Raw genomic sequence first — 24,986 nt, 5'->3', positions numbered from 1 at the left:
TATGATGCCTTTCAGCTCTGGACTTTTCTCTTTTTCATGCCTAGGGGAATAATTGGTTTCTGTGTCCCAGTTAACACTAAGCTAATTTCAGGGTTGTGGAGACTCCAGCTATAAAATTTAAGAGCTAGAAGTTTGCCAAACAGATCACTACTTGACACCAACTTTGGTGTTACGACTCTGGGCCACCTGGCCTTGCTGTGCCTTAAAGCTGATGCAGTTGACCCTGCTGACATTGGGCTCTGTGATGGGACTGCACTCTGATTTGGTGAATTTCATCTTGGTCCAGTGGCCTTCAAAATTTTCACACCCAGCAGCAAGTCCTGAGGCAGATTCTTTACTGCAGAGATAGGACTTGAACTGAGACCTTATGGAAGTCTTTACTACTCCCTAGAAAATTCTCATCTACTGTTTTATTTTCTGAGGACTGCCATAAAAAATGATCACAAACTTGGTGCTTAACACAACAGAAATGTATTCTTTCACAGTTATAGAGACCAGAAATCTGAATTTGAGGTGTTATTAGGGCCATTCTCTCTGAATACTCCAGAGAAGAATCCTTCCTTGCCTCTTCCTAGTGTCAGTGGCTCCTAGCAGTTCCTGGTGTTCCTTAGCTTGTAACTGATATCTCCAGCTCCAATCTCTACCTCCATCTCACATGATCTTATTTCTGCATCTCTCCATGTTCTTTTCTCATAAGGACATAAATCATCATTGGATTTAGGACCCATTCTAAATTCGGGGTGATTTCATCTCAAGACTTTTAGCTAATTCTATCTGCAGAGATCCCATTTCCAAATAAGACCACACTTGGAGGTTCTGAGTGAACAAGAATTTGGGAGTTGGGGAACATTATTCCATCCATGATACCTGCCCTTGGAGACTTGCAAATGCTTTAATAAGATATCTGATATGATGTGCTGCATCTGCAGACCTCTCAAACACCTAGAGGGGAGAAAGAGATCTCCATGAAGTCTGGACAATGATGGAATTATGAAGCCATCCATACAGGACCCAGAAGCTACAAGCTACAAGCTACAACTACAAGCTGATGTTAAGTAGAAATTTATTCATTTATTCATTCACATAAACTATTAAATAACTACTAAGCACAAGGAACTGAGAATAAAAGTGTGAATCAAACAAAGTCTCTACCCTTCAGAAACTCAAAAGTCTACCAATTGTAATTGGCAAGACAATTACAATTCAGCATTGTGAGTTTTACAACTAGAGGTATGAACAGAGAAGTTTAGGAGCACAGAGTAAGGAGCATCTAACTTCATAGAGGGTAATTAAAGAGCTTTATGAAGAATATGATAGTTAATCTGGATTTTTTTTTTGAGACAACGTCTCACTTTGTCACCCCACATACAGTGCAGTGGTGTCATCACAACTCACTGCAACCTCAAACCCCTGGGCTCAAGTGATCCTCCTGCCTCAGCCTCCCAAGTAGCTGGGACTACAGACATGTGCCATGGATGCCCAGCTAATTATTCTATTTTTAGTAGAAATGAGTTCTTGCTCTTGCTAAGGCTGGTCTTGAACTCCTGAGCTCAAGCAATCCTCTCACTTTGGCCTCCCAGAGTGATAGGATTACAGGCGTGGGCCACCACGCCCCGCTGTTAATCTGGATTTTGAAGAATGCCTAAGAATTTAGCAGGGGAAGGTAATTGCAGGTGCAATTACTTCTTGGTTTTCTATGAATGACTTCTAGCTTGGGCAAAAGATGTAACATTTCCTGCAAGGTAAAATTTAAACAAGGGCTGAACTTCAAGTTCAGAGAGATAGGAAAAAAAAAAAAAAGAAATTGAAGAACAGAGAAAACTTTTTGAATGAAAATAGTTAATCTTAGAAGAGTCTCTATTGCTGCAAACTTGTATGTACCATGCCATTCTGTGGATGGATTGAAATAACAGGAGTTAAAAGGCAATTCCACATTACAAAAAGGACCAGAGAGCAGAAGCGGTGAGGCTAGGTAAGAAAGCTTCCCTGACATTTGTGTATGTATGTGGCAGGGGTAGGAGGTAATGAAGAGCATTTCTGTCTAGTAAACATGAATCCATAAATTACAGAAAACTGTTCATCTCCCCTCCTTTCTCCCTTGACACTGACTTAAATATTTGGCTGTATAACAAAATTTCTCAGCAAGGGATTCTGAAAATCTTCTAGGGAGAGATAAACATTTTAACTATTTTAAATTGATTTGCTATTTGAAAACAAATATGAACTCATGTTTCTTCTATTAAATTTATGTCCAGAAAACTATGGAATCAAGAGCCAACACATAACATCTATGGATTTCATGGCCAGTGAATAATCTTGAGCACTACAGAGTTCCCCAAAGAGCCCCCCCCAAGTACATTTTAGTTTGGAAATACAAAATGTGGAGGTAATTCCTTTGTCTATTCTCTTCCTCTCCTCTTCTTCCTTCTTTTCCATTCTTTAACCTTAAGTGGCAGAATCCTTGGAAATCTGCCCTGGGCCATCCCTGCTTTCCTTAAGCTGTACTTCCTACATGGACTCCCATTCATTCTTCATTTATGACTTCACTACTGTCTCTGTACTAACAACTTTTAGATCACTATCTCAGATCAGTCTCTCAACTGCCTTTCCTCCTGAGGTCCAGACTCCACTGTTACTGGACATCACCCCTTGGAAGTATCCCAGGTCTTCAAATAAAACTTATCAAGATGAAGAGTCTTTTCCAGCATCCTCACCATTCTTGTTCAAGTCTTCTCAGGCAAACCTTTAATATATCTTCTGCCTTATGTATTTCTCAAATCTCTTGACATTTTCTCCATCCCCACTCCTACCACCATATTACAAGACATCATCCTTTCCCATCACTCTCTTAACTGTCTTTTGAAGTCCATTTTCTTCTCCATCTAACCTAACTTCCCCAAGGAGTAGGTCTTCCCCAAGGTACTCCTGTTCTTGAGATCTTTGCAAGTTTCTTGGTGTGTTTAGAATAAAGACCCACTCCTTGACAGGGCTCATGATATCATGCATAGCCTGGTTCCTTGTCTACTTTCTAGCTCCCACCCCAATTCCCTACTTTGTAGTCTTTTTGGATTTTTCTTTAGTTTCTGCCACATATCAAGATTTCTTCTATTTCAGGGCTTTGATATGTGCTACTCACTCTGCCTCAGTTGTGTTCCTCCACTTTCAGCAAACACCACACTTCATCTAAAAGCTACTCCCATTCATTCCTCAAGTCTCAGCTGATGTTTACATCACTTCTTCAGAAAGGTCTATGAGTCCTGCGACTGGCATCCGGAGGACCTCCATTTTGGAGACACATCATTATTTAAATTAATTACTTGTTTAATGAATGTATTTTTTTGCTAGAAGGTCATCAAGGTGACAGGAATGTTGCCTGCTGTTTCTTACTCTGTCCCCAGCCCTGAACACCATGCCTGACAGTAAGTGCTCAATAGATGCAGTTGATCCTCATTACTTAAAAGCTTCATCTTTGTGGGTTTGCCTATTTGCTAAAATTTATTTGTAATCATCAAATTAATACTCATGTGGTCATTTGTGAACATACACAGAGTGGTGAAAAAATTTGAGTTGCCCGATGCACACATCCTCAGCTGAGGTTGAACCAGGCAACACCACCTTCTTGCTTCAGTACTTTTTGTGGTCTATTTAGTACCATGTTTTTCACATTTTTGTGATTTTTGTTGGTGAGTTCATTGTTTTAAAATGGCCCCAAATATACTGGTTGGCTCCCAAGTTGAAGTGCTGTGTAGTGTTCCTAAGTACAAGAAGGCTGTGATGCGCATTACAAAGAAAATACATGTTAGATAAGCTTTGCTCAGGTATGAGTTATGGTGCTGCTGGTCATAAGTTCAATGTTAGTCAATAAACAATATATATTAAATAAGGTACCTTTAAACAGAAACACATATAAAACAAGGTTACATATTGATCAGTTGGTAAAAATGTTGTGACCAGAGGCTCACAGGAAACTAACCTGTATTTCCCCTAAGGGCAAGGGTCCAGTATTCACTAATTCAGTGTTTGCAGCAAATTTATAGAGCATAACTACTGTGAATAACGAGAACCAATTATATTTTATTTGTTAGCTGATATCAATATTAAAACTGTGGGGATTGTTGTTGCCACAGTGGTAAAAAATACCTGTATTGCTCATTTTTTCTCAGGAGAGGACATGTCAGGTAGGAGGAGGAAAACAAGAAAGGAGGACACTTAGGTGACACTGAAAACAAACATTATCTCTGACCCCTGAAATGTCACTGTATGGCTTTTTGAACATTTTTCTCAAATATATGGGCCTTTACTTTCCTAGATGGTTTGGAAGGAATGGTACAGCATGGAGGCAGGAATGCCCAAGAGAACTCTGGAAGTTCGTCGTGAGAAACAGGCTGAGGTGGAAGGTGAGGGCAGAAGGCAGACAATGAAGGTGAGGTGGCAGCAGGAATAGCCAGCCAAGAAACAAAGGGTTTAGTCAGCTGGGGTTCGGATTTGGATATGATGGAGTTGGAGATAGTGGCCTTTGTAGCAGGAGACACAGAGATGAGCTCTGAACTTGGATCAGCAACTTTCTACCTTTCATTGCTATGAACTGGGGTGGGGGTGGGGGTGCATGGTAGTCAAGGCCACCTTGACAATGGTCTAGATTACCATGCATCTGGATGTCCTTAGCAGGTCAGGTTGAAAACAGTCAGGCCCCAAGTCAAGAGCCCTGGACCAGGCTATAGAGTCGAGAGTCGAGAGAGGCCAGAGAAGTCAGAACCCTGGACAGCTCCACAGCCCCCAGAGATAGTAGTACAGAAGTGTGGTCGTTAACACCAGCAAACTCAATCTTTCTGGCCCTTCCCTCCATCCTCGCCCCCCTCCATAAATGAAATACTCATACTATAAACGACCCTGGCATTGTCTTCTCTTCTTGGAAAATGAGGGGTCATCACAGCCTACATGAAATTCTTCCCTGCTCATTTTTCCAGCCTGACTGGGTGGGGAGGGAACCCCTTGCTCTCTAGCCTCATAGAACGACTGATCCTGAAGGAATGGCTCAGCCTGCCTGGGAATACCATTTCTTCCTTCTCAGGGTTCTAGTCCCTTCAGTTCTGTACAGGTAGAGGATATGGTTGAACAAGATTGAAGAACCTGCTGTTTCTCATCCCTCTCCTGGTGGTGGGGGTCTTAACTAAACTAATATTTATGGAGTCCCCATCATGCTCCAGGCACTGTTTTAGGAAGTTATGAAGATGAAGATGAACAAGGCATGGTTCCCGCCCTCAAGAGTAATAGTACCTTACCAGTGTGTATTGGTAGGCAGACAGAGAGTTGGAAGCCCACGAATACAATGTGCTCCTTTCTGATTAAGGCAGGGACATTTTTCAGAAACATACTTCCTAAATAGTGGTGTAGGCACTGCCATGGGAGAGACTGCAGGCACACATGTTAGGGTAGACAGACCTCATCCCTGCCCCTCCCACCCCATCCCCACTGCCCCCACTAATCCCATCTGTCAAATTCCTCTAACTAGTCCCGAGGACATACACAGAAGGGGGCTCAGTACTTTTACACATGTCTTGACTGGGTGATTGCTGCTGAGTGTCATGGGCAGAGGTTCCTCCTGACTTTGTGGAGTGTCTAGGGCAGGAGATGTTCCTAACGATTAGAACTATGGACTTTCAACCACCAGGCAACCCACTACCAGTCCCAAGACAATCATGATGGATGATGAAAGGGAAGGAAAAAAGACCTCAGGGGCCTTTGTTTTGTTTCCTTCTTGGGAAAGAGGGGAGGTGCCTTAAGGCTATTTGAACGTGTTTTGCAATTATGTTTTTTTTCCACAGGCTCATTTTGCTACATGAACTGACAGGTAGGAAAGAAAGAAGAGTCCTCCTCCACTGCACCCTTTTCTGAATAAAACTCCCCCCACTACACCCTAATAATAAACATATCGGGGGCATAGAAAACAGAGGTAGAAGAGGATACACCTCATGGCCTCTTCTTTTTTGATCTCCTGGAAAAGTGGCTGGGAGGGTGGAAGAATGGTGGTTGGCAAGATGGGCTGGCAGGCAGTGTGGTGGGTCAGAACAGGCACCAGAAGACCCAGGTCTTCCTTGCTGTCTGGTCCTGAGTAAAACGTTCGAACCTCACTGGGCCTCAATATTCAGTGGTTGTAGAAAAAGGGGCAATGACGTGTTTTTTTTTGTTTGTTTGTTTGTTTTAGACAGAGTCTCGCTCTGTTGCCCAGGCTAGAGTGCCGTGGCGTTAACCTAGCTCACAGCAACCTCAAACTCCTGGGCTCAAGGGATCCTCCTGTCTCAGCCTCCCGAGTTGCTGGGACTACAGGCATACGTCATGATGCCTGGCTAACTATATATATATATTTCATAGTTTATATTATATACTCTTATTTCATAGTTTATATTTAAAAGTGAATTCAACTACTTCGGGGCTTACTATTATATTGATAAATAAACAAGTATAATCCTTTATAGAAAAATCCATGAGAAATGAACTTGGCGATATAGCCTTTATTTTCTGAGTTTTTATGCCTGAAAAAAGTAGAACTAATGCTGCTAAATACTAAAAGTAGAACTAATATATATATACTTTTAGTTGTCCAGCCAATTTCTTTCTATTTTTAGTAGAGATGGGGTCTTACCCTTGCTCAGGCTGGTCTTGAACTTCTGACCTTGAGCAATCATCCCACCTCAGCCTCCCAGAGTACTAGTTTACAGGCGCGAGCCACCGCACCTGGCCAATGAAGTGCTTTTGCTGTGGTAATTCACTAAGTTTTTTTGAGGATCAAATGTTTGTTTTTTGAGGATCAAATCTTTAATACCTAACAGAGCCCCAGACACGTTGTGACCACTTTTAGATGCTTGGTACATGAATGATTCACTGGATGCACTGAAATATGAAAACTGTGGAGCGCCGTGCAAGTATTCATTATTTTATTGCTTTGAAGTCTGGTTGTTTCATATGTGCCTAATCTGAGCTTATTCCACGTTGCAGAAAAAATTCTAACTATTTAACCCAGGTTAGCTCCTTTTACAAGAGAGGTGGCAAACCACCGAGCTGGATTTCATCAGCGGCCACGACAGACAGGCTGGTCCTCAGCAGGCGTTTGAAAGGAGCGAGGAGAAACACAACATTCAGGACAGCTCTGGGCAACTGTTGGAGAGGATGAGGGAAAGGATGAAGAAGGCTTTGAGCAGAGAGTTTTGCAGAGGTGAATTTCAATGGAAGACAAGAGAGGTGAATTTAGAAAGCAGTGCACATTGAGGAGGTGGAATTTAATATATAACAACTCTTTTCTAATTATAATACAAATAGAACTTAAAGGCCCAAAGCCAGAGAAAATAGAATGGCTTGAAGACAGCAAAATGATAACCAAAGAAATGTTGAGAATATCAACTTCAGCACAGATGAAGACATTACAGATGTAACAAAGTATTCCTTAGGTATGTTGAAGTTAAAAATAAATTTCTCACTTGGTTTACCTCTTATTTCATAGTTTATATTTAAAAGTGAATTCAACTACTTCGGGGCTTACTATTATATTGATAAATAAACAAGTATAATCCTTTATAGAAAAATCCATGAGAAATGAACTTGGCGATATAGCCTTTATTTTCTGAGTTTTTATGCCTGAAAAAAGTAGAACTAATGCTGCAACATCACAAACAATGAAGAACCTCACCCAGGGAGAAAGCAAGGGGAACTAAGCTTTTTCTCTAAAATTTGCCCAGAAACGATGGCTCTCTCGTGTTCCTGGATGCATCGCCATGGTGGTGATCAACCATGTAAGCTGCCTGCCACCCTGGGGTGGGCAGAATCGACATGCTGCCGAGGAGGGAGGGAAGGGCTTGGGGGAGACCTGAGGGCTTCCCTCCCATCACCCCAGCCCTACCTTTGTTGTCGTGCCAGACCCTCAGCTTGCAGAGGTGGCCCAGGCTCAGCATGTCGGAGAAGTTGAACGTGTCTGTGTTGTTCCGCTCAAACTTGTTCCAGTTGGCCGACTGCTTCAGGGCCAGTGTCCCGCTGTCCCCATTCTCCCCAAAGATGATGATGAACACGTTGGCATCGGTGCCTGCTCCTGGAGGGTGGGTAAGATGAAGCTCAGGGCGCCAGCTTCTCTGACGCACAGCCCTCGTGCTCTGGCCTTGATCCTGGACTCCTTGGAGGAGCCAGGGGTGCAAGTGGACAGAGTTCAGAGTCGACAAGGCCAGGGATGAACTTGGAAAGGGCCAGTTAGTGTCCTGGGACTCCCAGGCCTCCAATTCTATCCTTTACCTTATCTTTGTGCCTTGAAAAAGCTTTTGATCTAACTGGAGTTGTAGTCGGTAAGTTTGAATGGTTTAGTGTGAAAACTTCCCTATTTCTGGGGAAATACACCCAAATTTAAAAGGCATGTCATGTAGGCTGGCTTTACAGTTTAGAAACACAGGCTGTCTTCTGAACAATGTGGGTTCCGAAGGAAGCAGGGAAATTCTGTGCTCCCCAAATCTACCTCTGATGGGCATTCTACCCTAGGACTTCACATCATTTGCTTAAACAAGGTCAAAATCAAATGCTCTGGAAGAAGGTCATCCTGTGAAGCTTTTACGACACACACCTGCTGTTATCCATGAACTTACCAGTTATGTTCTGAGAGCACACCGAGAAAGGATGGAGGGGTTTGAAAGCATGTGGACACTTGGAACGTTAAGCAATAAGAGTGAAGGTTCCACTGTGAGGAGAATAGGAAGAAGGGAGGTGCCAAAAACAACGTTTACCAGCTTTACTGACTTATGGCTGAGATCCTACCATGAGAGCTTCATTTATTTGGCTAAATGCTTCTCTGTTGAAAAATGTAAGCTACCAAGGCCAACAAGTTAATCCTTTAGTAGTCATTTACAATCAATGTGAATGAGTTTGCCAGGTTCCTTGCAACGGCTCTTGGAGAGCAGGCTAGGTACAGGAGAGGCCAGGAGGGAGGCACTGCCCCATGGCTAGGTAAGAGGGTGTTCTCTTTCATCTCCCAGCCTTCAATGTGCTAGTGCTTTTGCTTGGAAGGCCCTTCCTCTGCATGTCCCTCTGCTTAAGTGGCTTCTGTTTATCTTTCTGGACTTGACTTTGGCATTGCCTCTGGGAAACCCTACAAGACCCTTACCCCTACTTCCCAGGTAGGCAAGGTGCCCTCCTCTGGGTTCCCAGCAGCACCCTGGGCTGACATCTGTTAGAGCCTCACCACACTGCTCTGGGGTTGCCCAACTAGAATGTCAGATCTGCAAAGGTCTGGGGGTCATATGTCTACCCTAATGCCCAAGGCCAAAGCTGGCACACAGCAGACGGCCAGGCACACAGCTGTGAGAGGGGACCCAAGGGTGCCTGACACGCATGGCACTTGGGTGAGGGGCTTCAGGCAGCAGCAGGAAGACAGAAGGGCTCTGAGTTGAGCTTCCAGCCCATTTTCAAAAATGTGACCATGCTCCCTGCCAGTGTTCTCCCCACTTTCCTGATGGAGGGTGGAAGGAGCCAGTTCAGCTACTGGGAGGAAGTTCGTTGTCCAGATAGAAAGTGGCAAGCTGTGGAAGGGACTTAGGAGGACCAGCGTTTGGAAGGCCATCTGAAGAAAATGCCCTGGCCAGAAACCAGGACTTGCGCCAGAATTTGAGGGTGGGGGAAAGGGCAGTGGGACCCACCCAGGATGTCGCTGGTCTTAACCGAGACGGTGTAGGACGTGTACTCCATCATCTCCTCCCCGTCGATGACAGCACACATCTCGCACACCAGCGTCTTCTTGCCCTTCCGCTGGGACAGCCAGTCTCCGTAGTAGAACATGGTCAGGTCTCCGGTGTTCATGTTCTTCAGGAGGATCTGGGGGAGAGGGAGCACTGTGGGGATGTCCCCCCTCACCTCCACCAGCCCCCACCACCAGTGCAGCCCCCTCTGCTGAACCCCAGCCACCCAAGGGCGCAGACTGCAGACATGTGCTCATGACCTTGACTTGAAGAGTGTGGAAAGGGCCCTTTCTAGGACGAAGAGCCTGCCCTGTGTGCCTTGCCCTAGCTTGGAGATTTGGGAATGAACAGCCCATCTAGAACATTTCCTGGGAGCTGCCTATCAGTGTGCATGAGATATGTTTCCTGAACGAGTGGAGGAAAAATGGACCAACCAAGCCACTGTCAGGCACCTGGGAGCAGGGACTGATGTCTGCCAGATGGCCTTTGGTGTGGGCATCCTATTGTTGGCTCAAGAAAAATCTGCTAATGACAGAACAGGGGAGGAGGAGCCTGAGGGGACTCAGGGCAGGTGGCCTTTGGGGGATGAGGGTTGTGTGGACTGACTCGGGCAGGGGAGCAGAGGCTTTGTGTCATGGGTTGAATTTTGTCCTCCTCCCTCCACTCAAATTTATATATTGGAGTCCTAACCCAGTCCCTCAGAATGTGACCTTATTCAGAAATAGGGTAGTAGCAGATGTTTAGTTAAGATGAGGTCATTAGAGTATGCCGCAATCCAATATGACCGGTGTTCTTATACCTCACACCGCACAGACACGCTCACAGGCGAATGTCATGGGGAGACCGGCGTGATGCTGCCACAAGTCAGGGGACTACCAGAAGTTAGGGAGAGGGAGCGTGGCCCTGCCAACACCTTGATCTTGGACTTCTACTCTCTACAACAGCAAGATGATAATAAATGTCTGTTGTCCTAAGCCCCCAGTCTGCGGTGCTTTGTTGTGGCTGCCCGAGAACTCTGGTACACGTCGTACATGGAGGGCCGGCACAACGCCAGCACCACACGTGTTGGAGTGCCCAGGGCCCTGTGTGATACAGAAGCCATGTGCCAGCTTGCAGGGCAGTCACCTTTGTCATCACAGCCATTGCCAGGGACCTCCAGCTTTGGGACCACACTTAGCAAGGGCCTCCCGACATCACACGAGTTCCCATCAAAATGTGTCCCATTTGGCACCTGCTCTGGGAAGCGCCTGTCCGCTCTAGAACAGTAAGTATTAATGGCTCCTGTGAGCAGGCCGGAGGCACGAGGCCCCAAGGGTGGGGACAGTGAGGAAACCACAGAAGAGAGGTCCTGAGAAGGAGCTGCTGCCTTCTTCTCTTGGTGGAAACTGAGCCTGTGGCTGTGTGTGTGCACGTGCACACATGTGCTGAGGACAGGGGCAGGGTGCAGGCAGAGCTGAGAAATCCCCTTCTTCTATTGCTCCTTGAAGAGCCCAGCGTCCCGGCCCCAAGGCTGGTTTCAGCCCAGCTGGGAGCCCAAGGGTCCAGGCCCCCCAGCCAGGGCGCTGAGGCTGGGCTCAGACTCTGCCCGCAGAAAAGGCAGAGACACATGGTGGACAAGAAGGAAGTCACCTGACTGTGCGACCACAGGGGCACCAACAGCTCTCCTGCCAGCCTGCCTGTCCTGCCTGAGGCTCCCTCTGTCCCAGCTCCTGCTGCTCCCCTCTCAATCCTCCCAGCTCAGGTCCTCGAGGAGGCCCACTCCATGCCCCCCCCTTACTCGTTCTCTGTCCCTGTCACATTGCCAGCTCATACTGAGTTCTCTGACAGTTGACTCAGTTCTCTCTGGACACAAATAAATAAAAATTCATGCCAAAGGGCATATTGATTATATGGGCTGCTTTGTAGAATGACCTTCTATAGTGACATCTATACTGTAACAAGGTCCACTGACAAATCAGTGGGGCAGGGAGAAGGGGGTGCAGGCTGGGAGGAAGAGGGGCCCAGGCAGTCTACCCTCTCCAGAAACCACTCGGGCCGGCTGCCCAGGCCATCGATTCGGATCCGCATCTTGGTGAATGGAGCAATGTCCAGGATCTCCATGATGAAGGTGTCGTTCTGCTCCCGCTCAAACCTGGCGGTGGAGAGGAGAGGTGTGAAGAGGGAAGCTGGCCATGGGGACAGCTGGGCCAGGTCAGGCACCAGATCTGGGGTGCGGAGAGAAGGTGAGGACTGTACCCAGCGACTCCCCGACAGCCCATCTCTTGCAGGCACATATGCTCCTGAAAGGCTGGGTTAAGTGAGTTTGGCTGCTAGAAATGGCCCTGAACCAACAGCTACCAGTTTAGGTTCTATTATTATTATTATTATTTATCTTTTATTTTTTGAGACAGAGTCTCGCTCTGTCACCTGGGCTAGAGTACCATGGCATCAGCCTGGCTCACAGCAACTTCAACCAGAGTCCTGGGCTCAAGTGATTCTGCTCCAGCCTCCGGAGTAGCTGGGACTACAGGCGCACGCCACTGAACCCAGCTAATTTTCCTATTTTTAGTAGAGACGGCATCTCACTCTTGCTCAGGCTAGTCTTGAACTCCTGACCTCAAGCAATCTTCCCTCCTAAGCCTCCTAGAGTGCTAGGATTACAGGTGTGAGCCACTGCACCTGGCCCAGTTCTAGGTTTTAATCTCATTCTGCTAAGTTACCTAAAACAGTCCCAACTCCACTATGGAACTTGGTTTTCTCAGTTGTAGTCTGGGGAGAATGACACTGGCCCTGCAGTCTCACAGAACTATCACAAGGACCAAATGGTTGTGAAATCAACTTATAATACATAAGAATTCTATACCTAAAAAGCTTTACGTGAGATTTGATGAGTGACAGGGCCACCATGAAGGTGGGGCAGGTCATGTACCATACAACTCTAGATGCCATTATTCACGTTTTTTATTTGCAATCTGCAAAACTGAACACAGTGGCCTGGATTGGGCAATGCTACTGAGAACTGTAAAGTGGTAAGCAAATAGAAGGTAATGCTGCTTTTGCTGCTATTATTATTTTTCTGTGGAATGACCTCATCATCTCAGAGCTGCTCTATCTTTATTCCTTACTGCTCTTCCCACAGTGCCGCATGCACAATGCGACCTTCAATGCTGACTGATTGCTTGACTGCTGACTGATTCCAGATGATACTGCTGATAAGCCCCTCGGGGTGTTGCAGGTGGCACTGGGATATGGCTGTGCATGGCAATTGTTATGCTTCCTTGAAAGCCAGACATACTTAAAAATAGAGGCCACAGCCAATGGAAGCTGAGGCTGCAAATGCTGCCAACTGAAAACCACGCCTAGTCTTAAAGGTGGAGCAGGGCCTAATCCCTTTCGATAACTTGCTCGCGTGCATTTTATAATGATCAGCAGTGAAAAAGTTCTCCTAGAGTCTGCTCCACGCCCCTCCTGCTCTAAATGAAGCCCTGTCTGTCCCTCTGGTCATGTGGGAACTGCGAGGAGGTGCTCATGTCACTCTCATGTGACACACTCTCAAATCATCTTTCAATTCCTTACTCTTGCCAGGAGCACAGTTTTGCAGATCAAAAGAGCTTTAGAATTCTTTCCTTCGGATGCCTCTTTAATTTTCACCCTTTGAATTTAGCCAAGTATCTTCATTTTATGGAGATTTTATGGTGGGGCAGGTGGATAAAGAAAGGGGGAGGAGAAACAAGCTTTTCTTCTAGAAGACTGAAAAGTAGATTACATTTGCCCCTCACCCTCTCTTGCAGTGTGATCAATCTCTAGTTTACCCGGATGGACAACCTCTCCTTGGGGTAGAACGTCCATATGCAAAGCAAAAGTCTGCACCGGTCTTCAGTCCTCCGTGACTCACTAGCCACACCCTTCCTGCTGCCCCAGACCCCTCCAGACCCCTCAGGGGACAGGCAATAAGACCTCCACAACTGCAGGGCCACCATTGGTACGGTGCCAGTCTTTGATCCAGGTCCCAGCCCCAGCCCAGAGGGACAGAGCAATGGAAGTGGCCCAGGGTTTGCACTGCTCTTCTTCCCAAAGGGGCCTCTGCTCAGCAGCTGAGGGGTGACATCTGGGGAGGGTCCCCTTTGGCGGCCCCTCTCTTCCTCCCTCCTCTGGTTCCATTCTGTTCCCTACCCACTGTGAAAGGCTGTCCTTTGCAAAGGACCCACCGCCCACTGTGGGCATTTACTTCCCTCTACGGGAAAACCGTGTCCCATTGTCTAAATACAGCCCCTACACTCAAAAGACACCAATTGCCTCAAATTCCACTGTTAGAGACTCATTCCTTGAGTTCAAGTATTGCCTTTTTGGACATCATTTTTTTTTAATTCCACATGAATTCATAGCATCTCAGTGTGAACTAGTTTACCAGAACACTTTTCCCTGAAGTGGCAACTTTCCCTGAGAAGTTGGGGGATCCCTAGCTGGGGAGTGGGGTGGGGTGAATTGCTCTTGGCGGTATGAGGCTTGGTCTCTGGGAACAGCATCTGAAGACAGCACGCTGGAGCATCGCAGTGGGAAAGCCCGCAGTGCCTACTGCGTGCATGTCTCAGCCCGCAGTGCCTTCTGCGCGCATGTCTCAGCCCGCAGTGCCTTCTGCGTGCATGTCTCAGCCCGCAGTGCCTACTGCGTGCATGTCTCAGCCCGCAGTGCCTTCTGCGTGCATGTCTCAGCCCACAGTGCCTACTGCGTGCATGTCTCAGCCCGCAGTGCCTTCTGCGTGCATGTCTCAGCCTCATCTCGGCACGCAGTGTCTTGGGGAAAGCATCACCTTGCACAATATCAAACTGCGCCCACGACACACGCCCAGCGGCCATCCCAGTCCCCTAGTCGAGATGCAGGCACCCATAACAAAGGCTCCAGGACACAGGCCAAACATGCAGCCACATGCAAATGAGAAAAGCAAAACATGCCTTGAGTAAGAGCTCTGAGCTTGCAAACCAGAGCAATTAAGAAATGACGGCTCTCTGCACAAAATAAATCTTTACTCAGAAAAACAATCCTTTAACTAACAAGGTGCCTTGAAGCATTTGCAATATGGTTGTGTTTATAACGACGCGATTTTCAAGCAACACTTTCGGAATTTAGATACTCTTAGAAATGAGATGTTTGTCTCTCCCACCAGCAATTAAGCCTTGTGTATCTGGAAAATAAGGTGGAATGTAGGTGCGGGATAAGTTCTCAGAGAAAATCCAGGAATTTGGATTTGGGTGGAGATTAGAGTCAGAGTATAGAGAGGAAGACTATGAGAGACTGAATAAATAATAAATAGTGGACAACAGCAGATCATGTACATAATAGAACTCTGACCCACAATCTCTGCACGACCAGCCCAGGAAACCACAACCTCTACAGCAATTGGCCTAGAACAGTCAGGACTTAAGCAATGACTGCCAGCTTCCCTGTTTTGTCCCTGCTCCCAACTCAGGTCCAACCAAAGAAATGCAAATATGCTGCCCATCCAATCACATGAGATGCCCCGATTCTAGTTAACTCACCTCCCGCTTTACCATTCCAAAAATAATACTCCACTATGAAGCTGTCCTGCTGTCCTGCCAGCCTTCGAGACTCTGCCACACCGGGGATGGTGCCTAACTCCTTTGCTAGAGCAAGCTCTAAATCCATAGCCTCTGTTCTCATTCAGTCCTCCTTTATTTCCACAACTGCCTAAGTTCAAATCCCAGTTCCCTTACTTTCTAGCTGTGTGATCTTGGGAAAGTTACTTCCCCTCTCTGTGTCTTTGGCACTTTATTTGTGTAGTGGGGAGGATAAGAGAGCACACTAACTGGGCGGAATGACTTAATGTATGTTAAGAAGCACTTACTGCAGTGCCCGGCATGGAGTAAGTGTTCAGTGTTAGCCGTTATTGTTATATCACCATGGCTAGTTGATCTGGGAAGAATTCCAGGAGGAAATGGAAGGTGCATAATGAGAGCAGAAGTGCTAAGAGAAGGCGGGCAGAAACTGTGCTCATCAGACCCCCAGGATGAGCTGCATAGGATGGGCAAAGCTCTGGCTCTCATGAGCTGCTCTGGCCATGAAAAGAACCCCCTGCCTGGTCTCCGAGAGCTTCAGTATCCTCATCCCATCATCACCTTCATCCCCATCATCCCCATCACCCCTACCATCGTCACCTTCCATATCTCCATCCTCACCTTGCTGCAAACCACCCTCACCACCACCAGCATCAGAGGTACTCACTGAGTGCCCACTACGTGCAGGGCCAGAGCCAGGAGCTGTGAGGGGCCCAGAGAGGAAGCCACCTGGATCCTGCCCTCCTGCTGGGGGAAGGTGTGCTGGGGGTTCAGAGCAAGTGTCTATTGGATGGGTTGTATTTTATTTTACTTTTGATTTTTTTTGAGAGAGAGTCTCTGTTGCCCTGAGTAGAGTGCCGTGGCATCAGCCTAGCTCACAGCAACCTCAAATTCCTGGGTTCAAGCAATCCTCCTGCCTCAGCCTCCTGAGTAGCTGGGACTACAGGCATGCGCCACCATGCCCAGCTAATTTTTCTACTCTTAGTAGAGATGGGGTCTCTCTCTTGCTCAGGCTGGACTCGAACTCCTGAGCTCAAGAGAGCCTTCCGCCTCAGCCTCCCAGAGTGCTAGGATTACAGGCGTGAGCCACTGTGCCCAGTCTATGCATGGGTTTTAAAGACCCTAAGGTTAGGCTCTGAGTCTCCCCCTCTGTTTCTTAAGATGTCAGGGGCCAAGGATGTTTGGGGGGACAATGGCTGAACATGGAAAACCAGCCAAACCCAGCATTGTCTAAACTGGGGGTGCAATGGAGGTACAGACAGTAAGTATTCCAGGAGAGCTACTTTACTGTCATCACTAATCACTATCGTAGGAGGTGGTAGAACCTAATGCTTAGGTCTGGGGGCCACTGGGTGGCCACAGTGCCACAGTGTACTGGATATGGGACCCCGAGCATCATGACCCTGCCTTGCTGCATCTCATCTTTCTCATCTGTAAAATGGGGATGCTATTAATAATAATAGTCCTCATGGAGCTGTGGAAAGGACTGGGGTATCAATACATGGCTTACGACAATGCTTGGTCAGAGCAAGCCCACAGAAATGTTAGTGTTGCTGCTGTTGTTCTGCTTGGGTGGTAAGCTCTGTGGGTACCTTGTTTTCCAGGTTGCATGATCTCCCCAGTGCCTGAGTCAGTGCCTGGCATACACTAGGTGTTCACTCTCTTTTTTTAATGTTTTGAAAATTGATGGCTTTTTATTTCGCAATCATTTTGGACTTACAGAAAAGTTGTGAAAATTGAACAGAGCTTTCTGTGTGCCCTTCCTCCAGCTTCCCCTAATGTCAATATCTCACATTATGGTAGTGCAATTGACAAAACCAGGAAATTAACAATGGTACAATACCATCAACTACTAATCTACGGACCTTACAGTAAACATTTTCGAGTGACCGAATGAAAGAAAGAAGAAAGGAAGGACTTGCTAGGGGCTGCGGTGATCAAGGAAGGCTTTCTGGAGGAGGTGGATTTGCGTTGGCCCTTGAGAGAGAAGGTATGGAGACAGAAAGGACAAAGGTGCGGAGGCTGGGAGGCCCATGATGCAGGGGTGGCTGCAGGCGGGGGGTGCAGAGGGCAGAAGGTCGCATGTGAGGAGGGGTGAGGGGCGGGGCCGCCCCCAGGTACCTGGCTTTCTTTTTGTCCAGCTGCACCTCCTCTGTGCTCCCGTTGATGCCGTAGAGGGTCATGAAGATGTTGGAGTCAGTGCCCCCGCCAACCACGTCCCCTGTCCACACGGTCATTTCGTAGAGCACCTGCCGAGGGGGGGATGTGGGTCTTTGGCACCACCCTCCGACCCCACGTGGCCTGCCTCAGTCTCCCCAGGGAGAGCAGACACGCCTCCCAGTCCTGTGGCTCTGAAAAGAGCCCTCCCCCATTTAACTGTAAATGTCTGGACAGCAGGTCGGGCCTTGTCATTCTCTTATGTCCCCCACTGTGTCCAGCCGGCGCTGGAGAGGAGTTCAGTTTCTGATGGCGAGCGTGCTGTGCAGTAGAAACACGACCGACAGCCCCGGCATCCTCCGATTCACTCTTTGCCGGTCAAGTCCCAGCCTGAGTCCGGCCATGCCAGCAGTGCGTGGTGGCGAGACAGTGGCTTCTGGAGCCATCCAGAGCTCCGTGTGAATCCCAGATCCGCCGCGTGCTGGCTGATAACCCCAGGCAGACACCCACCCCGCTGCCCTCCACTCCCCTGCAGTGAAATAGGGATGAACTGCGCTGCCCAGCCTGACACTGCAGACAGTCGCATGGGTGCCTGGCGCCCGGCCTGCCACGGCCACGCGTACGGCCCCCAGGAGCAGCAGCAGGTCTGGGTGTCTGTCCCCACAGCCCGCACACGCCGTGAGGTCTGTGAGTGAGGAGTACCCCTGGGGAGACATTAAAGGGAATCGGCCTCAGCCACTTGTGAAGCGGGACAAGCCCCTATTTATGTGATTTTCATTTTAGACTGGGACTTTGCCGTTTCGCCTGAGGTTTGCTACGAAGAGGATGTGTGGCCTTTGTCTCCACTGGAGGGTGAGGGGGCAGCCTGCTCCTCCCCAGGGGGTGTCCCCACTGAGGCCCTGCCTGCAAGAGGCATCGCCTACCCTCATATTCTAGAATGTTCTCTGCTCCTGCATTCTCATTGCATTCCCTCTCTCGCCAGGGGCTGTGGGCTGGTGACAAGATCTAAAGGTTCGGGAGAGGCTGGTACACACGGCGGAAGGAAGGCCAGGCTGGCTGTCTCCTCTGAACATGCCTGGTGCTTCCCTTCCCCGTGGCTGCCACATTCCCTTCGCACTCGTGCTGGGCCTGGTCCCTACTACCTCGGAACTCAGAACCCAAGTTATTCATCGCAGGGGTCGTGCTCCCTGCCATGGTGCCTGGCGGGTGCTGCATGCTCTTCCAGCAGCTTCTAGAATCCTTGCCGTGACACCGCAAGGTTGGAAGTATTATGTGCTGGCCTAGCCCAGGGGAGAAGTTCAGGGTTTGATGAGGGAATGGGTGGAGAGCCTCTTGCTTTACCAGGAAAACCCCCTTAGACCACCCAACAAGGGCATTCGTGATGGGCAGGAAGAGCTGAACGAAAGTCGGAGCCTGACATTTTTTTGCTCTCATCCAGACAGGCATAGAAAATAGAATGATCAAAATGAAAGCTTCGGCGGCCTCATGGAGACCGGCCCCCAAGCACTGGTCCATCCAACTCCTGTGTTCTCTGCATCCCTCTCTCTCCTTTACACAGACACATCCCTTTTTATGTAATAGGTGTGCTTCCAAAAAGAGACAGAAACAGCGTTCTTGTAATTCTGGTCTGATATCAGGTGTCCTGGAGAGATGGCCGATGCAAAGAACCCTGCAGCTCTTTGTAAAGTGACAAACCTGTGTTCTTTTGTACCGTGAATAACAGGGGTGTGGACCTGGACTTTCCTGGACTAAAGGGCTCGGAGGGAGATGCGGCGGCACTGCATGGGGTGCGTGTGTGTGCTGGGGGGTGGCACACACACGCACACACGGGCTGGGAACTGGGTCAGGCGGAGGCCCCTGGATGATTTGTGCATTTACCGGCATCATCCGTCTGGCCGCAGATGGAGATGTCTGGGGCGGGAGAGGGTGTCTGCTGTGTACAGTGCTGCTCTCAGACTCCCCGGCAGGCCCCCCCACTCCACCTGTCAAGGCTTTTAGAGCCCGGAGCCCAGCCCCTCCTTTTGTTTCCTTGTATGATATAGGCAGGCACACCCAGGTCTCTCCAGGTGGTTCCTTCTCACCTTTGTGGGACAGCTTCTGATCTAAGCCGAGTGGCCCTCTGGTTTGGATTCAGGAACAGAGATAAGCGTAGGGGCCTTCTGTTGATTCCACGGCCGTGAGAGAGAAAGACCCCACAGGGTCAGGTGAACTTGAGGCCTCTGGGCCACCAACTACCTGTGTGTCCTTGGGCCGCAGCACCAGGCATCCTGCCTCTTGCCCAGACTGACTTGTGAGTTTCTACAACTTGTCCCAGGTCATGTGGCCAGTTGGAGGTGGAGCCAGGACAGGAGCTCAGAACTCCTGTCTTCCAGGCTTTTGCAGTCCAGGAGGGTCTTGTGTGGACAGCACTGGCTGCGCTGTGAGACCCATATGCCCTCTTTCCCCGTCACCATCCTCCTGCCATTGATGGGGCATCCTCTGTAGAATCACGAGCCTGCATGTCTATGTAGAGCTGTCACCTTGCAAAGCTCTTTATGAACTGCGATCCCAAGAGGTCTCATCAAGAACAAGCCATGAGTAGCTGGGAAGCATTATTTCCATATGCAGTGTATGAGCAGACCAAGGCCCAGAGAAGCCAGGTGACTTGTCCAAGGTCACACAGCAGCAGGCCAGGAGAGAGTTCAGTCTCTGGCCCCTGGCACAGCATATCTAGCCAGCACACCAGGCTGCAGCCACTGACGATGCTCACTTCCTGCTTCCCCCTCTTCCCCCACTTCCGTCTCGCTGCTGCCCCTACCCCAGCCTGCACTGTGCGGCCTTGCAATGCACACTCACAGTGTCCCCTACCTTCACCCCAATGTTCACCACCATGGCATCCAGAAGGTCAAAGACACGGGAGGTGATGCCGTCGCCTCGGTCCTTGGCGAGCCAGCAGTTGCAGCGCAATGTATACTTGGTCCCCTGGGTGGGCACCGCCAAGCACAGCTCCTCCACCAGCCAGCAGCTCTCAGGGGAGGCCCCGTCATGGCCCAGCTGGGAGGGGACACATCAGACCTGTGAGGACCTGGACACAGCCCGGAAGCCCTCCCTGCTCAGCCCCTCCCTCAGTGCCTCCCTGTGTACCCGCTGGCAGAGTCCCTGCCGTGAAGGTGAAGGGGTTTTGCAGATCTCAACAAGCCCTCTTGACTGATTTATCAAAAGACAATCTGAGTGGGTCTGACCTAATCAGGTGAGCCCTTTAAAAGGGTCTAGACATCAGAGATGGAGAAGTCAGAGAGATTCGAAGCAGAAGCAATTGTCTCCCAGTGGCCTTGAACAAGCAAATGGCTGGGTTTTGGAGAGGCCACATGGCAGGGAGTGGTGGGTGAGCTCTGGGAACTGAAGGCCTCAGTCCTACAACCCCAAGAGAAGCGATTCTGCCACAAAGAGGACCCCAAGCCTCAGATAAGCACCTTGATTTCAGCCCCATGAGACTGAAAAGTACAGCAGCTCACTCACACCTTGACTCCTACCCCATGACACTGTGAGATCATACATGGTTTGTGGCAATTAGTCACACAGCAATAGAAAGCTTATACGTAGGGCATCCCCACCGAGCGTGTGCAAGAGGAGACCCAGCGGGGCGGGTGGCTCACCCAGGGTCAGCCAGCTTGCTAACGGTGGACACCCTCCTCTGCTACCTGCTCTGAGGGGGCTCCAGGTGGGTTGTTCTGCCCGCCCTCTGCTTTCCCTGCCACCCACATCCTGGTCAGCTCCTTCCTTCCCTGGGGGTCCCAAGGCCCAGCACCTCTATCTTCTTGATGATGCCCACATCCAAGCCGGCCACGTAGAACTCCTCTACGGAGCCATGGTCGAAGCCCTTCTTCCCCCCGGGGTAGTCCAGCCAGATGCGGTTGCTACGCTCGTCATCCTCCCCAATGAGTACGATGAAGGCTCGGCTGTCAGTGGCCGCATCCTTGTGCTTCCCGGTAGTGACAGACACATAGTAGGGAATAACTGCAAGAGATTATGGGCCAGCTCGCAACGGGCCAGGTGGACGAGGGCACCGCTTAGCGGGCTCGGAGACTTGGAAATAACCCCCAGAGGACGCCGATCTCAGTGGATCTCTGCTCCCTGCTCAGAGATGATGCAATGAGCGGTTCAGACTGGTGAGCCATCTGTGGGGCGGGTCTACTCTCCAAGGAATAAGGGCGTTGGTGACTCCCAACACAAAGATCAGAGAGCGCGTTCTTGTACTCGTTTGGAGTGTCACGCTTCTGAATGCCGTTTGCTCAGTGATCTTACTTGAAGCTAGCGTGGCCACATGAAGAAGGTGAAAACAATAACCTGCCACGAAGTACAGTGGTTATACACCTGAAAACCTTACCCCGGTCAGCAAAAACTAGGTTGGCAAAAGCAAAGTCCTACAGAAAGTAGGAGTTTGGAGAACAATAAAAGTGTCTTATTAATATATATAGAACATAAATCAAACTCCTAGAAGGCATCCATTTCAAAACAAACTAGATGAATCAGCGTTAAAACTCGTTCACATAGTGTCCATAGAGATCTAGTTGCCCACCCAGTATCCACTCTCCTTGCAGCTATGGGTGGTTATGATATGTAAGCAGATACTGTTGGGTGAGTTTCTGGGGAAATCTTTTTTAAAGGGTCTGACTCAGCTTGGAGGAGTACCCTTTTGCCCCTAACCCTTCCACTCATTCTGCTTGGGATATGGATGTGATGGCTGGAGCTCCAGCATGTATCTTGGAACCATGGGCAACCTTTAAGCTATAAGCTACTTATAAGGTTGCCAGAGTGACTAGGTTGAAAGAGCCTAGGTCCTTGACTTCAGTGGAGCTGCTGTATTGGTCCAAGATGGGCCTACCTTTGAACTTTCATGCGAGAAAAAAGAAAAATTTCTATTAAGTCATTATCTCTAGGTCTTTGTCACTTGCAGTTAACGATTGATACAAGTTGGAAACCCTTTTCCTGGCTCATCTTCCTTCACAGCCTGGGGGACACTGCCCTGGTGTAGTGGGTTTTAGGTTATATAATCTTCATCCCTTTGAAAATTTTTAAACCAGCCCTTCCTGGCTGGAGTGACCTGCATGGTTTTCTGCTCCTGCATATGGTCTTGTTTTACCTTTACAAGGAGACTCTTTCTACAAGTGTCCCTGGGGCTTAAGGAGAGGCACTTTCTGGTGGGTCCTATCACTTATTCACAGAGTGAGAAGGTCAAGTGTGAGCAGAATGGCTCTCTCTGCCTGATTCCACAGATCCACCTGGAGGGGGATAGCGTGGTGGTCACACTCTCATGTTTAAGAGAACCGAATAGGAAGGTGGTGCATTTAAACATTCAATAGACAAATCTAGAATTGCCTTATCTCAAAAATCCAGTTGGCAAAATGAACTTGCCGGGCGATTATGATTTTTTTTTTTTTATGGAGGAGGATAAAACTGAAGCCAAGAGACTGACTTGTCCAAGGCCCCATGTTTTATCGTCAGAACCAGAAATGGAACTTCAGTCCCCAAACACCCAGCTCAGGGCTTCTTCCCCTCTCCCTACCATGCACCGTATCATGCCGTGAGTTTGCGTGGCCGAGTGCCATGTGTGGTGCACTACTGACATGCAGGGACATTGCTGTGGCTATCAATTTCTGTCTGGTGGTCCTACGCCCTCTGGGCTGAGTCACTATCCTGAGGGTGTGTGTGGGTGTGTGAGGGCGGAGTTTATGATGTAACTGCCTGGTGGTGGGTCAGTGGAGTGAGGACATCATCATCCTGTGCTCTTTAGCCTTTGTTTCCCGATCTGTAAAGAGGGCTTATCCCTGCCCTCTCACCTGGAGGGTTTGTGGAGACGAAGCAGGCAATACGTGTGAAAACTGTGTACATGGCAAAGCATTAGCTGTAAAGCATCGTTGATGGTGGGGCTAAAAGTTGGCCTGTCCAAGAATAGCTGTCAAACATTTCCAAGTGCCTGCTCCTCCTCGGAAGGGCTCCCTACTCGGCTTACCTGGGCCCTCCTGGACGTAGGCGGCCATGGGCCCCGTCACTGTGTCGATGTCGATGTCAGCCATCTTGGAGCTCAGGGCGATCTCCCAGAAGTCAGCGGGGCTGCTGCAGTTGCTGCTGCGGTCCCCGGTGTACTCCTGTCCAGAGGGGCATGACCCGCCTGTGATAGCTCCAGCACCTCTGCCCCTTGGGACCTCCCCCAGATATAAGGACAGTGACAGGCCGTGGCCGAGCCTCCTCCAGGTATAAGGGAGGTGACAGGCCGTGGCTGAGCCTGACAGCCCCTCACCGCACCTTCTCGTAGAAGAGCCTCTCGAGCCGCCCGTCTTCCTTCTTGAGGGACAGCCAGCGCCCGCACAGGAACAGGAACTCATCCTCGTTGGTGTCATTCCAGATCTCCACCTTCTCCACGTACCAGTCCGCACACCACTTGGTGTTGTCATGGCGGAGCTTGATCTTGTAGATGACACCCAGGTCAGCGGCCTCGATGATGAAGGTGTCGGCCTGGGGAGTCCAGATGGGGGAACTCGGGTGGGGGCCACACTCCCCATTGACCTGCTCCAGCCCCACCCTTCCAGGACCTTCCATCCCCCTCAACTGCTGAGCTGAGCAGGCCTTCCTAGCTGGGACCCTCTGCGCCCATCCCTCACTCTGGCCATGGAGTCCAAGCCTCACCTCCACGACGGCCCCTCGCACAGTTCACCCATGTGTGGCTCCGTGGGGAGAACTGCCTTCACCAAACTCCTTCTCTTGGGAGAAGCCGTGGGTATTTGGGAATGGACCCTGACAGCTGTGTGAGGGGGTGGGACCCAAAGGCCACGGCCAGTGGCAGAGGAGGACAGGTGACAGTCTTGCTTGTCGGACGCCCTTAGCTATGTTCAGTATTGGGATGAGCTCATGTGTGGCAGCTAAAGGCGCTTCTAGAAGTGACATTCTGCATAACAGGAGGGGGCTTCGAATTGCCGGGGAGAAGCCAGGAGGGAGTCGGAGGAGCCAGCAGAGCAGGTGCAGGGGAGGAGGTGGGAGGGGCACAGGGAACAAGCGGCTGTGGGCTGTGATATAAGACCCTCCCTCCTCTGTGTCCCTGACTCTGTCCTCAGTCAAGCGGACCCTCTACTCTGTGTGCTTGATTCCTCAAGGAGAGCGAGGCGAGGTGTGAATTCTAGGCCTTGGGTGAGGTGGAGCCAAGACAGAGGTTGAATGTGGGAGGCAGGAGCCCAAGGCTGGGGCTCAGGGAGGGGGACAGGTGACCCTGAGTGACACCCATTTTCCTTCTGAAAGACTGGCTGAGTGTGGGCACTGTGCTGAGCCCTGGGAATGCAGAGATGAATATAACGACGCTCTCTGCCCCGGGGACCTCACAGTCCAGTGCAGGGAGTGGAGCGGATGGGTAATCACAGCCCGGGTGGTGGGAAAAACCACTTGTGCCAGGACTAGAGCCAGGCCTGGGAAGGTGTCTCCAGGTGGCATTACTACACTGCACATGGGGGACTGGGCTTTCCAGGCAGCCCAGGGCAGGGACAGCCCATAGCTGAGGCAACTGCAGGTGAACAGCAGCTGTGGTGGTGTGTGGCCGACA

The 24,986-nt window shown here is 49.5% G+C and overlaps 1 protein-coding gene across 1 annotated transcript in view; it reads right to left on the bottom strand.

The window, feature by feature from the left end:
• LOXHD1 (lipoxygenase homology PLAT domains 1) overlaps window positions 1–24,986 on the bottom strand; it is a 73,576-nt gene that overhangs the window by 20,761 nt on the left and 27,829 nt on the right. The window contains exons 10-17 of the mRNA XM_075993764.1: window positions 23,702–23,911; window positions 23,409–23,544; window positions 21,204–21,412; window positions 20,264–20,449; window positions 17,381–17,508; window positions 11,721–11,838; window positions 9,669–9,843; window positions 7,895–8,080 (exon numbers count right to left, since the gene is read on the bottom strand). Of these exons, the coding sequence (XP_075849879.1) occupies window positions 7,895–8,080; window positions 9,669–9,843; window positions 11,721–11,838; window positions 17,381–17,508; window positions 20,264–20,449; window positions 21,204–21,412; window positions 23,409–23,544; window positions 23,702–23,911 (1,348 nt within the window). The remainder of the gene's footprint in view (window positions 1–7,894; window positions 8,081–9,668; window positions 9,844–11,720; window positions 11,839–17,380; window positions 17,509–20,263; window positions 20,450–21,203; window positions 21,413–23,408; window positions 23,545–23,701; window positions 23,912–24,986) is intronic.

Source organism: Microcebus murinus, chromosome 17 (assembly GCF_040939455.1).
Source record: "Microcebus murinus isolate Inina chromosome 17, M.murinus_Inina_mat1.0, whole genome shotgun sequence".
NCBI lineage: Eukaryota > Metazoa > Chordata > Mammalia > Primates > Cheirogaleidae > Microcebus > Microcebus murinus.
Note: the sequence above shows the minus strand (reverse complement) of the source record. Positions and strands in the feature narration are given on the sequence as shown.